The sequence below is a fragment of the Mauremys reevesii genome, linkage group 2 (genome assembly GCF_016161935.1).
Source record: "Mauremys reevesii isolate NIE-2019 linkage group 2, ASM1616193v1, whole genome shotgun sequence".
In the NCBI taxonomy this organism is placed as follows: Eukaryota; Metazoa; Chordata; order Testudines; family Geoemydidae; genus Mauremys; species Mauremys reevesii.
Window position 1 is genome coordinate 231,441,291 of NC_052624.1, and position 15,633 is coordinate 231,456,923.

The 15,633-nt window shown below is 42.8% G+C and overlaps 1 protein-coding gene across 1 annotated transcript in view; it reads right to left on the reverse strand.

Moving 5' to 3' along the window:
* Window positions 1-1,362, reverse strand: part of TRPA1 (transient receptor potential cation channel subfamily A member 1) — a 71,220-nt gene extending 69,858 nt beyond the window's left edge. The window contains exons 1-2 of the mRNA XM_039527878.1: window positions 1,275-1,362; window positions 604-747 (exon numbers count right to left, since the gene is read on the reverse strand). Of these exons, the coding sequence (XP_039383812.1) occupies window positions 604-720 (117 nt within the window). The 5' untranslated portion in view covers window positions 721-747; window positions 1,275-1,362. The remainder of the gene's footprint in view (window positions 1-603; window positions 748-1,274) is intronic.
* Window positions 1,363-15,633: the final 14,271 nt, after the last annotated feature.

The window sequence follows — 15,633 nt, forward strand, 5'->3', positions numbered from 1 at the left end:
CCAGAGTACTCCTGTTCTTTTTATTTAGTGAGAGTAGACACTGAGATTCAAAACGTTCAAGCTTTAGTACCATTAAAATCTAAATTGTCAATATCCCATCCCCAAATATACCAAGTAACCTTAGATCAAACTCTGGTAAGTTCTCAAGGGACACAAGGTGGGTGAGGCAACATCTTGTATTGGGCCAACTTCTGTGGGTGAGAGAGACAAGCCCTCAAGCCACACAACGCTCTTCTTCATGTTATAATAGCTAATACTAATCTAGGGGTACCCAATATCGTAGCTAATATCTGGGGACCAACAGGGCTGCACCATCACTACAGGCAGGTTCTCAAACGGCATTTTTCTTCCTTCCCGGACTGTATATTTGGACTGTTATCCATGGAAATGCAGTGTGTGTGTGTGTGTGGGGGGGGGGTTAGCGGGTGTAGGGGGAAATGGAGGATTGCTGATATTGACCAATAAAAATATAACCCTTCCAAGCCTCCTCCTGCCCCACCTTAGACAGCTCACCTCCCCCATCTCAACCTACCCCGCGCCCCCAGCGCCTGCCCCATTCGCCAGCCCGTCTGCCCTCCCTGCCCCGCTTCTCTCCGCACCCACCTTAAAGACGTCCTGCGAGGCGAGGGAGGCGGCATCGGCCTCGCACACGACCCCCTGGAAGGAGCCGCACGCCGCCTTCTCCCGCGGCTGGAACATCTTCAGCAGGGCGCGCTTCATGGCTCTGCCGCCGCCCGCCCCAGCCACCTGCGAGGCAGCGAGAGCAGCGAGTGAGTCCCGCGCCGGGGGAGCGCCCGTGGCGGGGCGCGGAGCGCGGCCAGCCGGGGACACGCCTCATGCCACGCACCTCAGCTTCCCCCCCCCCCCCCGCTTCCCCACGGGCGGCCCCGCCTGCAGCCCCGCAGCCCGGCGTGTCTGGGGGGACCCGCAGCTGCAAGAGCCGCTAGGGAAGCGAAGCGCTGGGGGCACTTAGGAAACATCTCTCCGCCTCCTTCACCGGGGCCAAGGGAACCAGCCCTTGCCCGCCCCCTTTCCACCAGCCTGGAGCCCCAGCACGACTCCGGGAACGCTTTCCTGAGCTGCGGGAGGGGCGCTGGGGGGGGGGTCTTTCCCCGCCCCGCCACGAGCGATTTGCCGGGGGGCGAGGAGAGCGTTCGGCGAGGGAAGGAAGGGGGTGAATGTTGCGCCCCCCGGGGGCTGTGAGGGAGATTCACCCCCCAACTGCCAGTCCTTGCGCTTAGAGGGGCAAGGTGGGTGAGGTTCATGGGACCAACTTCTGTTGGTGAGCGAGGCACAGGGATCTCCTTCAGGCCTGGATAAAGGCTCTCCCAGACTCACAGCAACATGCAAGGTGGAACCGCTTAGTTTAGCATGAAAATCTTCAAAATTGTCCTGGTGTTCTTGTTGATCAAACAATTGGACAAGCTCTGAGTCAGAAGAACAACAAGGAAAACCCATATGTACTCAACTCGCCAGCAAAAGCTTCAAAACTCTTAGAAATTTCAAATTTTGATATTTCCTTCAGATCAAGCAGGATTTCACCACTGACACTGAGGGACCTGAACAGCCCCGTCTTGATTTCTGAACATTTACATTGCATTAACAGAGGGGTTCTTAGCTCAAGTAGCCTTATCTAAGGTGGCCTTAAGAAGTATGAGAGCCTTAATGTTAAAATGGTTTAGAGCTTTATTCATGTTAACTTTCGGGCAACCTAAAAAATGGGGAGGGGGAAAGTTCTACTGCACATGCTCTAATATGTACTATATAAATCTTCAAAAAGTCATAAAAGTAACTATAAATTATTTAACTACTTGCTTATCCTTACAATTAATTGTGACTGAAGCAAATAGGGTGATCACTCATACAGTACAGTAGCTCAGAAGGGAAGTCACTAATGCCTAGAAGTATGAATTACTGGAATAGTTAATTAATTATGAAGAAGCCCTTCTCTGAAATGGTGAGTTGTAAGTAATTTGTAGGTTACACTGTTTCTCAGAGCTCAGTATAAACTTCAATACTGTTTGTTCTCCTTTGGAGAGTTTACTCTTAGGCCTTGTCTACACTACACCGTTTTGTTGACAAAAAACAGCTTTCAGCCAACGAAACAGTGGCGGTGTACACACTGAAATGCTCCTCCTACCGATGTAATTCCCCTACTATGCCGACATAACAAACCACCTTGATGAGAGGCGTAGGACTTAGTTGGTGTAGCTAGGGTGACACAGGGTCTGAGTAGACACTGCATTCCTTACATCCACTGTTGGCTGTCATTCTAGTCAATTTCACATCAGAACTGGCTCCCCTGCTGCCCCCTGGAGTCCCATCTCTCCGCTCCCCACCGGGAGCACAGCAGCTGACCAGACACCTGGTGCAGATCTCCCCACTGGAGTCCCAGAGGGCAGCTAGCTCCTGGTGGTGAGCTGTGTGGAGCTGAAAGCCCAGGCTCTCAGCCCCCAATACTGCCCCTCTTCAGTTAGTGGAAGCACTCCTGGTGAGGATGCCCACCAACAGAAGGGTAGTGTGTGTGATGGGTTCCCCCTTGGGTGCCACCTGGAACTGGGGTACCACAGAGCCCCCTGACCCACCAGCATGGGGTCCCTTTACACTGTACTGCTGTGACCAGCCTGACAAGCCCTCTCCCAGGCTCCAGCACACATACACAGACAGGGACACACCCATCTACATTTACAAACAGATGCTGTGACCAGCTCTACATGGGGAGACACAGCTAGGACACCACTTTCTTTGCTGGGCCTGTCCTGTAATAGGTGACTTCTGGGTACTCTTCTGGCTCTGTCAATCTGTGACAGGCCGAGCAAAGAAAGTAACAGAACGCCACTAGCCGTCACCTTCAGCCCCCAACTAAAACCTCTCCAGTGCATCATCAAAGATCTACAACCTATCCTGAAGGACGATCCCTCACTCTCACAGACCTTGGGAGACAGGCCAGTTCTTGCTTACAGACAGCCCCCCAACCTGAAGCAAATACTCACCACACCACAAAAACACTAACCAAGGAACCTATCCTTGCAACAAAACCTGTTGCCAACTCTGTCCACATATCTATTCAAGGGACCATCATAGGGCTTAATCTCATCAGCCACACCATCAGGGGCTCATTCACCTGCACATCTTCCAATGTGATATATGCCATCATGTGGCAACAATGCCCCTCTGCCATGTACATTGGCCAAACCAGACAGTCTCTACACAAAAGAATAAATGGATGCAAATCAGACATCAAGAATTATAACATTCAAAAACCAGTCGGAGAACACTTCAACCTCCCTAGACACTCAATTACAGACCTAAAAGTCACAATTCTTCAACAACAAAACTTCAAAAACAAACTCCAACGAGAAACTGCAGAACTGGAATTTATTTGCAAACTGGACACCATTAAATTAGGCTTGAATAAAGACTGGGAGTGGATGAGTCATTAGACAAACTAAAAACTATTTCCCCATGCTAATTTTCCCCTACTGTTACTCACACCTTCTTGTCAACTGTTTGAAATGGGCCCTGCTGATTATCACTACAAAAGTTTTTTTTCTCCTGCTGATAATAGCCCACCTTAATTGATTTGTCTCATTAGAGTAGGTATGGCAACCCCCATCTTTTCATGTTTTCTGTATATATATATCTTCCTACTGTATTTTCTACTCCATGCATCTGATGAAGTGGGTTTTAGCCCATTAAAGCTTATGCCCAAATACATTTGTTAGGGTACGTCCATACTACCCGCCTGGATCGGCGGGTAGCAATCGACTTCTCGGAGTTCGATATATCGCGTCTCATCTAGACGCGATATATCGAACTCCGAACACGCTCCCGTCGACTCCAGAACTCCACCACCGCAAATGGCGGTGGCGGAGTCGACGGGGGAGCCGCGGACTTCGATCCCATGCCGTGAGGACGGGTAAGTAGTTCGAACTAAGGTAGTTCAACTTCAGCTACGCTATTCGCGTAGCTGAAGTTGCGTACCTTAGTTCGACTCCCGCCCTCAGTGTAGACCAGGCCTTAGTCTTTAAGGTGCCACAAGTACTCCTTGTTCTTTTTTTAGAATTCACAGTGACACTGCTGATTTTCTTCAGATTTGGATTGTTTTTCTTTCCTCAGTGAAGACTAATATAATCATGCTAATTTAGAAGTGTCTTGCTTAAGCTTCCTTCAAGTTATGTAACTCCAAAATTTTTATTGCAACATGAAAAAAGTAGGGCTGTTGATTAATTGCAGTTAACTCACGCGATTAACTAAAAAAAATTAATCGCAATAAAAATTTAATATTTAAATAAATGGTATTCTATTATTAATAGCACAATTAATCACGTGATTAATTGCAATTAATTTTTTTAATTGCTTGACAGCCCTAGAAAAAAGTGATTTTATTTTCATACTGACGTGACTGAGAGAAGGCTAAATCAAATTTAATTAAACATTACACAAAAATCACATTCAGGCTGAAAACAATCATGGAAAGTTTCAGACTAAAATTTGTTTTGTTTTGTTTTTAAGAAAATTGTGGTCAACTAGTAAAAGGGGTTAGTGTGGAAAACATGGCCAGGATTTTCAAAAATAGGTGCTTAAAGTTAGGTTCCTAATCTATATGTAGGCACCTGAATAAGTAGAGTGATATTCAAATGTGCTGATAGCCCAGCAACCCCTCACTGAAGTCATCCAGGTTGGAAAACCTTTGGCTTTTACTGTACACTAGTTCTTGCAATAGTGGGCCAAATTCTGTTCCCATTTACATTAATGTGAATCTAATGGGAGTCAGCTGAGTTACCCTGGTATTCCAGCATTATAACCGAGAGCAGGATTTAGCCCAATGGATTTACGTTAAAGCATTTAAAGTGTTTAGGCTTAAGTATTCCAAGAGTGGAATACTGAAATGTATTATGGAGGAATTTATGCAGTCTTTAGCATACACAGAGGTCATTGAGACTTCAGCAACTATAAATAAGTGCAAAAATGTAATACATTTTGCTTTCAATTCATGTATTGATCTCCCAGTGACATCACTGGAAATTCTAAGTATGGATCAAGGGTAGTACATAGGCCACAGTTCCCCATTGTCATCTAATCATGTACCCAGTAGCACAACTGTATACTGCTAAAAACAAAATAGTTCAATAGCTGAGTCACCAAAATGACAAGCAGAGCATAGAAAAATTGTTATAGTGCTCACAACAAAGTTTCAGAAGATCTATACCATGTAAATACACACTTTAAGTCAAATAATGGCTTCCCCAGATGAGCGTACTAAAGGACAATGGGTGCCTCTTTCCACCAGAGTTCACTGTATGTTCAGGAGCCACCTAAAAGGCTGTCTAGCCTTCCTGAGCACAGGGGGCAGAGGACATAGGTGGATATTAGCACTGCTGGCAGCACTCTAACTCAAAATAGGCATGTTCAGATAGCTTGAAGGGGCGGCCTTGCTCCATACATGAGACCTATTCCACAAAGGTGTAGAAACAGCCATTGATTAATGATCCCCACAGCATACTTGCATCCCCATCTCTGAGCACTTCCCCAGTAATTTCATCAAGAGCAGGCAATAACACTCCCAGACACCGCTGTGAGCAAGTGCATCTACCCACTATGAACCACTTTTCAATACCTAGAGTGGCTTTGCAATGGGGGCTATTTGTTTTAGTTTGTACTCCTATTTTCTATTAGAAATACAACACATCTGACATTTTAACTACACTAAATAAAAAATAAGTGCCATTTTCTGCAGGGATGTTTACTTTGTTATGAAGAGCATAGTATACCAAAGAACTAATCTGTAGTTTGTATTTAACTAATATTTGTTAGGATCATATCAGCCATCCCCTTTTACATAAAATTCCCATGGACTTCAGCTAGAATGCCTTGTGTGGAACAATGGCAGGCTATGCCCCCAAATAAAGTGCCATCATTAGACTGTTACACCGGTTTTAGTGATATTCTTTAGTCTGATTATGCTTCTGTTTTCTTTTTCAATCACTGTCAGAAGTCTTACAATGATGTGTAGAGGAAATGTTGAGAGTTGTGAAAAAATATTATGAACATTTTTAGTTCCCAAGAGGAATCAAATGGAATCATAAGCCTACTGACCGCAGATTCAGATTTCTACATAATGACTTGACATAAGAAACTAATTCAAATAAGCAGTCAAAAAGTAACTCTTCTTAGAATCGTTTCCCCTAGAGTGGACTGAAAACACATTTATACTATTTTCTTTTAGATATGAGCTCACTAATGGTAAAACAAGGGCTCCATTAGTACAGCAAAATTCCACAGAGAGAATTTTCATTGAAAATATGATTGTTTAATAACTGAATTGCATGCACAGTAAATATACAAGGGCCCAAGGCAGGCAAAACTTCAAATGAAGTCAAGTTTCATAGGCATAGGCACTGCAAAATCAGCCCTGCATAAATAAATGGAAAGATTACACTATCATTTTTACTGTGAAAGTGATCCCATTTGGCAGCATTGTCAGATAGGAATATTGTAAAATATTGATATGTAAAATATTATTAGAGTTTTACATTGTTAATTTCATTGAATAAGCCATATTAGTCCCTGGTATACTCTACTGGAGTCAATGGAGTTACCCAGAGATTAATCTGATCCACTGTCTAGATTTACAAAACTATGGTCTCATAGTAGTTTGTAATAAGCACACTGGTACTCCTTGACCATAAAGAACAACAATATTGTCTTTATATACTTGTCTTTTTCTTTGTATAATCCTGTTTCTTTTAAATATGTATTTAATTTAAAACTTTACACAAATCTCATGAATCATTTTACTGCATTATTACAAAGGACTACACTGATTGTTTTCAAGAAAGTGGCTTAGCTTGCTGTAACAAATGTATAATGTGCCTCATAAAATCAAAATGGGGACTGGAAAACAAGAATGGATATTACCACTACACATCCTGAAATTCTGAAAATCTTTTTAAAATGTACAGTAGGAATACAAAACAAGATCTTGAACTGTAGTACTGCCCTAGAATATTGTAACATGAATGTGGAGAAATGAAAAAAATAGGAATAGAGAGTGAGATTTTTTTTTGCATTGTTCAAACCTGATGAGGTGGAAATATGAAACATGAGTGCCTGAAGTTAATAGGTATTCACATTGAATATAGGCCCCTCTGCCTAATAAATATATCCCTAATCAGAGTATCTCACAGGGAGTCAGTTGAAGCCTGACAAATAATTAAGCCAATTGCAGTGGTTGCTGCTTAAAGGAGACAGATTCTGCTTAATGGATATGTGTTCTTGTGACAAATTGGTGCTTAATTCTGGCTATGTTTCTGTCTCCTGCTGGGTCTGTATGTTTACTCCTTTGACAATTCTGTTCAGATTTTTTGAGCTGTGATACAATCAAAAAGTGCTACTGCCTGTTCTTAGCTTGACCCTTCCACATCAACTACATATGCTAGACCGGTGGCCTGTCAGGGTAAGCTACTGGTGGGGCGCCAGACCGTTTGTTTTCATTTGCATGGCCGCCTGCAGCTTCCAGTGACCCCGGTTCCAGCCAATGGGTGCTGTGGGAAGCGGTGGCCATGCTGTATGTGTGACAACCTCACTATCTTCCCAGACAACAACATCACTACCGCAATAACATTTTTCATTAACTGGGAATTCTGTTTGCTCAGGAGAAAAGCCCATCTATAGAGATACCTTGGTTAAGTAGATCTTACTCTATCTAGCAGTATAATGAGTTGGAAAGAGCCCTGCATGGGACTATTTTTTTAATCCCACTCCCATTCTGCCCCACAATACCCACTCCCACCTGCAGATATCAATTTCTCCAACTTTCCAGTGTATCAATGGCCATCAGGTGGAATGGCTGCTCCTCTTTGTTTCTAACAGCTTTTATAGATCTCTGTGTCCTTTTACAGTAATTAGCCTGGGCACTTGTAGAAGCAGCTGAAAGCAAAGAACAGAACTGGCATCCTAGCAGAAGCTAGCTCTCTGCAGGTCACTCATAAATCACCAGAAGTCTGTAAACCACAGGTGGGAATAGCTCAGATAGGACATACATTTTTCAGAATACAATTATGGGACACACTGGCTATGGCAGGTTACGCTGCCAGCACCTACTTCCCAAGAATATCTGATCATTTGGCATTCAAGATATCAGTAAAAATGTATATATTGATCTTAGCACAATGGCGTCCTAAGCCATAACTAGGGCTCCTAGGTGCTATTGTAATATAAATAACAAATAATCATAATAATTTTGCCTTCAGTTATGTTCATGCAACTCCACTGACATCCCACTGAGCTGAACTTGGTCCATTAAGTGATTCTTCTGGGTGGGATGGGAGAAACTTGCTAAAAATGTAGAATATGTAGTCAAAAGGATTCTTGCAAAATATTGCAAATCTATCAAATGAAATCTCTGCTTTTAAAAAAAAATACAAAGAAAAATACATTTAAAATGGGGTTATAGTTTTGCTTTAGACTTGCCTAATTATATATGGTTGAAAATCTGCTATGGTTTTAATCTGGAAATATAAAATGGAAATTTTGTATATTTCCTTTTAAAATTAGTTATGCTGTTTAAACCAGCACAATTCAGGAAACTCCAAGTGATCGGTCAGCTTTCATTCTGACATCTCAGTTGAACCAAGAAGGTAATCAGTAATTAAACACATTTTTAAAAACAAACAAATCCTTCATCTGCATGAAATGGATTTAATCCAGCACTCTGGCAGAGGGGCAGTTTGTAAATTATGTCCTGTGGGCTCATTGCAGCAAGGCACTGAAGCACTTTTCCCCCAACCTAAGCAGATGAGGAGTCTCATTGAAGTCAATGGGATTACTCATTTGCTTGAAGTTCAACGAGTGCTTCACCAGTTCAGGGCCTAAGTGCTTAAAACCTTACAGGGGCAAGTCCTGCATGCTTACTAGAGTACAACACTGAATTGGGGACCTATTTGAAATATATATGCTGCATAGTGTGTTTAGTAGAAATTAACTGATCATTACTACAGCTACATTATTTTTATCTAATAACTGCATAATCTCTCCAGAAGCAAATATAATTAATTCTATGTTTCAAACAATACTTAGTATAAATATAATTAATGTAACATCTACTAGTAACTGAAGTGTCTTGTTCAGATATGCTTTTTTTCCTATGGCAGCAATGCTTACTAGGATCTATTTAAGGAAAGAAACAATATATTTCTTATGGTAAAAATAAAAGGCTACTCAGTGAACAAGTTTACATGATGAAAAGATGTATTAACGAACTGACATTTCATATTAATCTCATTTTTCTATTAGGAGAAAGTGGATTTTATTAAAGTTCATTACAGCACTTAGGGTACAGATTCTTCATTAGTTCAAATTTATGCTAAATTTATATCTAAAATAAATTGCAAGATAATTCATCTTGTATTTTACAGTATAAAGAAGCATATTTTAAAAACAAACAAACAAAAAGAGCAACATGCCTAGGCTGCAATTTTATTTGATCTACAGAAAAACAATATTATACTTACCCTTCAGAGAGATTTGCAGAAGCTGATGATCTCCTGATGGTAATACCTACATAAAGATATCAAAAATAAGACTCTCTGAATCTTGATTTGCTGATACTTTTATACAGTAGTTCCAGTGGAGCATGCATCCTGCAGTTATGTCACAGAATGGTTTGCACTGTTTGCGAGAATTCTTTTATTTGCTAAAAGTGTCTCTGTAATGGACAAAGTGGGAGGAGTATCAATATTCATGAAGTGACTCAAAGACATTGTTTTAACATCTGACTAAATCCATCCATTTTCATTATGGGCTGCAAATGTACCTATAAATGTACCTGTCATTTCAGATATTTTTTCTAATGCAATATCACAGAGCAGTTTTAGATTTGTTAGGTGGTCACTAGAGGGTACTTGTTTACCTATTTGCAATGAACTAATTGCTTTTAATGGATAATCCAAACATGAGTGGGCAAGAATGTAGTCTACTTATTGAGATCCATTGTACTAATAAATGTTTCAAAAAAACAGAATTAGTATATAAAAAGTAGCAGAATGTGATCAATACCTAATGCAATATGGAATAGTAGAAAGAATTGCATGTACTTCCTTTCTGAAATATAAATTGCACTTTATTTTCTCTCTTTTACTTTGAAACTGCACAAAATTGCTTGGTTTATTTGAACTAATTCTCTAATGCATCTTAGGCCTCATCTGCTCTACAGAAAGAATCATTCTACACATAACCACTGTCTGATATGATTTTTTGATATGGGAACAGTTTGTGTGGTTTAGCGCATCTGTACAGAACAATATTTCCTAGCACAATCATATTTCAACCAAGTTGTCTAGTCACACATACCATACAGCACAACTGTATTTGTATTTGTGTAGTCTGGAGAAATTTGGCTAGCAATAGTTTATTATACTGCCTCATTTACTGGGTGCCATGATCAAATAATTATGGGAGTTTTTCAAAATATTCCTTCTCCTAACCCATCTTCTGGTTTCAGAGTCCATCAGTTCCAGAGGGCATTTTCAAACCAGGGTGTTTGGTGGCTCAAAGTAGTGCATTCTCTAGCTTTGCTGTTTTTACGCTTGATTGTATAGAAAGAGGACAAAACAGAAATGTATAAAACACAGTAATCTAATCTAAAAACATAGTCATCTAAAATAATATCTAAAAAGAAAGCAACTCCTGATACAAAAGTTCATCTCTTGAGCCTGTTGATTTGTACCAAATGGTGTTTGATCTGTTGATCAAGTCCAGCTCTACTCACTAGTGGGATAAGTTTGTGACTAAAGCGAACTGAGAATGAATAGCTGGCTCACTTTGAAATGATCAAAACAACTATAAAATTTCTGTGTCTGGATCCTGCCCTAACATTATAGCACTATTCTATCCATAGGCAAGTATCCATCGCTGTGGATAATTGGTGTAGGTATGGAATATACTAAGTCAGGGTTTCTCAAACTTCATTGCACTGCGATCCCTTTCTGACAACAAAAATTAATACATGATCCCGGGAAGGGGGACTAAAAGCCTGAGCCTCACCGCCCCAGGCGGGGGGGGCCAAAGCTGAAGCCCGAGCCCCACCACCCTGTGGTAGGGACCAAAGCTGAAGCTTGAGGCTTTCAGCCCCAAGTGAGGGGCTGTAACCTGAGCCCAGCTCATAGACTCATAGACTTTAAGGTCAGAAGGGATGATTATGATCGTCTAGTCTGATCTCCTGCACAACGCAGGCCACAGAATCTCACCCATCCACTCCTGTAATAAACCCCTAACCTATGTCTGAGCTATTGACGTCCTTAAATCATGGTTTAAAGACTTCAAGGTGCAGAGAATCCTCCAGCAAGTGACCCGTGCCCCATGCTGCAGAGGAAGGTGAAACCCCCCCAGGGCATCTGCCAATCTGCCCTGGAGGAAAATTCATTCCCGACCCCAAATATGGTGATCAGCTAAACCCTGAGCATGTGGGCAAGACTCACCAGCCAGACACCCAGGAAAAAATTCTCTATAGTAACTCAGATCCTACCCCATCTATCATCCCATCACAGGCCATTGGACATATTTACCACTAATAGTCAAAGATCAATTAATTGCCAAAATTAATCAATCCCATCTGTAGCGGGGTGGTCACCCCGCTCAGGTCCAGAGGGATTAAAAACAGCCCTGGGAGGGGGCTGTGGCTGGAAAAAGCAGCTCTAAAAGCTGGGCTGATTGGGGAAGCAGTTGCAGCTGGGCCATGCCCTGATCAGGCCACAGCTGGGCCTGTACAAAAAGGCTGTGAGCCAGGAGCCCAAACAGTCTTCCTCTGTCTGTAGAGGGAGAAGGGCCTGGCTGCAGGCAGCTAGAGGCAGGGTACCTGAGTGGAGCAGGGCTGGGGAAAGGCAGAGGAGCTGGGGAGCTCCAGCCTGGAAAGCCCCAGGCTGCAGCCTAGTAGAAGGCAACAAGTACCGGGGATTGCAGAGGGCAGCCTAGGGGTAGGGAAAGGTAGCAGATCCAAACCCAACCTTTGCCTTTGATGAGTAGGCTGATACTGTATGTAGTCTGCCCCAGAGCGTGGGGGCTAGATGATGACTGGCAGTAGCCTGATACTGAAGTGAGGTAGGGATGGTGGGTGGGGGGTCCCCTGGGAGGGGGAGACCCTGAGAGAAAGGGGTTATTGCCAGGGGCAGCACCCCAAGTAAAAGAGGCACCAAGTCCTGGGAGGGACAGAGGGCCCAACAGCAAGCAGTAAGGCGGATCACCGGCCTGCAGAGGGTGCTCGGAGCTGGAAAAAGAGCTAATTCCCTCAGAGACCAGCAGGAGGTGCCTCAGGGGTGAGTCCACACATCTATACCATCCCCTCCATAAACTTATCAAGCTTAGTCTTGAATCCAGATATGTCTTTTGCCCCCACTGCTTCCCTTGGAAGGCTGTTCCAGAAGTTCACTCTACTGATGGTTAGAATCCTTCATCTAATTTCAAGTCTAAACTTCCTGATGGCCAGTTTATATCCATTTGCTCTTGTGTCCACATTGGTACTGAGCTTAAATAATTCCTCTCCCTCCCTAGTATTTATCCCTCAGATATATTTATAGAGAGCAATCATATGTCCCCTCAGTCTTCTTTTGATTAAGCTAAACAAGCCAAACTCTGAGTCTCCTTTCATAAGACAGGTTTTCCATTCTCTGTACCTGTTTCAGTTTGAATTCATCCTTCTTAAACATGGGAGACCAGAACTGCACACACTATTTCAGATGAGGTCTCACCAGTGCCTTGTATAATGGTACTAACACCGAATTATCTCTACTGGAAATACCTCACCTGATGCATTCCAAGGCCACCTTAGTTTTTTTTCACGGCCATATCACATTGGCAGCTCATAGTCATCCTGCGATCAACCAATACACCGAGGTCCTTCTCCACCTCTGTTACTTCCAAGTGATGCGCCCCCAGCTTATAACAAATTCTTGTTATTAATTCCTAAATACATGACCTTGCACTTTTCACTATTAAATTTCATCCTATTAATATTACTCCAGTTTAAAAGGCCATCCAGATCTTCCTGTATGATATCCCGGGCCTTCTCTGTATTGGCAATACCTCCCAGCTTTGTGTCATCTGCAAACTTTATTAGCACACACCCACTTTTTGTGCCAAGGTCAGTAATAAAAAGATTAAATAAGATTGGTCCCAAAACTGATCCCTGAGGAACTCCACTAGTAACCTCCTTCCAGCCTGACAGTTCACCTTTCAGTATGACCCGTTGTAATCTCCCCTTTAACCAGTTCCTTATCCATCTTTCAATTTTCATATTGATCCCCATCTTTTCCAATTTAACTAAAAATTTCCCATGTGGAACCGTATGAAATGCCTTGCTGAAATCGAGGTAAATTAGATCCACCGTGTTTCCTTTGTTTAAAAAAATCTGTTACCTTCTCAAAGAAGCACATCAGGTTGGTTTGGCATGATCTACCTTTTGTAAAACCATGTTGTATTTTGTCCCAATTACCATTGACCTCAATGTCCTTAACTACTTTCTCCTTCAAAATTTTTTTCAAGATCTTACATACTACAGATGTCAAACTAACAGGCCTGTAGTTACTCAGATCACTTCCTCCCCCCTTCTTAAAAATAGGCACTATGTTAGCAATTCTCCAGTCATACGGTAAAACCCCTGAGTTTACAGATTCATTAAAAATTCTTGCTAATGGGCTTGCAATTTCATGTGCCAGTTCCTTTAATATTCTTGGATGAAGATTATCTGGACCCCCCGATTTAGTCCCATTAAGCTCTTCGAGTTTGCCCAGGGCTGAAGCCGAAGCCTCACCCCCGCAGCCCTGGGCAGTGGGGCTCAGACTTTGACTTCATCCCTGGGCCCCACAAGTCTAATGCCAGTCCTGGCAACCCCATTAAAACAGGGTCACGACCCAATTTGGGGTCCACACCCATAGTTTGAGAACTGCTGCCTAAGTGATACACAAATATCTTACACCAAAAATGGTTAACACTACAAATTAAGGGATTTGAGAGGGTGTGGGATTCACAGTAAGGTTATTAATGGAATCTCCTTTCAGTGTTTCCAAATAAAAAATTTTCAGAATTTCTGTTCTGGAAGAAATTCTGAAATTTTGTCTTTTCATTCCAATTTGGAACAAAATCAAATTTTGAAATGTCCAGAAATGATTAAAGGTTTTGATGTAATGTGGGACAAGAATCTCATTCACCTTCATCATAACACACTGAAATTCTTGAAAATGTTGGTATTTGTGTGGGCAGCTGATGTCAATATCAATTAGAGCTGCTTGGAAAATGGAATTTCCATTCATGGGAATTCTGACATTTCAAAATTTGATTTTGTTTCAAACCTGAAAAGACAAAATTTCAGAATTTCTCATAGGACAGAAAAAATTGGGGAATCCAGCCTACCTGATGTTGCTCTGGTATTAAAGTCAAAGCACAACTACTCCAATATGGACAAGTGATCTTCATCTGTCACCTCATTTATCTAAGGCACATGTTCCCCATTACCTGAGCATCTCACAGTCTTCATTGTATTTATCCTCAAAATACCCCTGTGTGGTAGGGAAGTATTATCGCCAATTTACAGATGGGGAACTGAGGCATTGAGAGACTAAAAAAGGTTATGTCTACACTACAAGCACTACAGTGGCAACGCTGCAGTGCAACATCTATGCTGCTGTACTGTAACCACTTAGGCCTTGTCTGCAATACACAGTTTTGTCAGCAAAAGGCAGCTTTTGTAGGCAAAACAGTGGAGGTGTACTCACTACAATGCTCCTTCCACCAACAAAACTCTCCTGCTTTGCCAGCAAAATAAAACCACCTTGTTGAGAGGCATAGAGCTTTTTGAGGCAAGGTTAGATTGACAAAGCGTCACTGTAGACACTGCATTCATTATGTTGCCGTAAGTGGCCTCCAGGAGTCCCCCCCCATTCCTGGCATGCTCAGTCCCTGACCCCAGCAGCTGAGCCCAGGCAGGGAGCAGGCCACCACTGCCTCCCAGCCTGGCTTTCTCAAGCAGAAGCGTCTCCATCCCACTCCCTGCCCAACTGCCAGGGAAAGCTACCAAATGTGTTGGGAGAAAAAGGCGCAGGGAGAGAAGGACAGAGCCCTTCTCCCTCCCACCCCTGGCAGGCCAATCTGGAGGGGGCACTTGACCCTACATGCCCCCCGCAAACATGGGATAGCTGCCCACAGTGCAGTGCTCTGTGTCGATGCAAGAGCTGCTGTTGTGGATGCGCTCTGCCAACACAAGGAGCATACTGTAGACATGCAACAGTGGTTTAATTACAGTGGTGGCTGTATGTTGGCATAACTTGCGTTGATAAAACTTTGTAGCGTAGACAAGACCTTAGGTACTTCTACACTTAAACTGCTACAGCAACACAGCTGAAGTACTGTAACACTTCAATGTAGACAATACCTCTGCCAACAGGAGGGGTTCTCCCACCAGGTAGGTAATCCACCTCCCCAAGAGGCGGTAGCTAGGTTAACGAAAGCTGTCTAAACCAGGAGTGAGGTCGCAGTAGCTATGTCTCTCAGTGTTGTGAATATGTCACACCCCTAAGAGACATAGTTCTGCCAATGTAAGTCCCCAGTATAGACCAGCCCTTACAATAGTGACACAGTAGT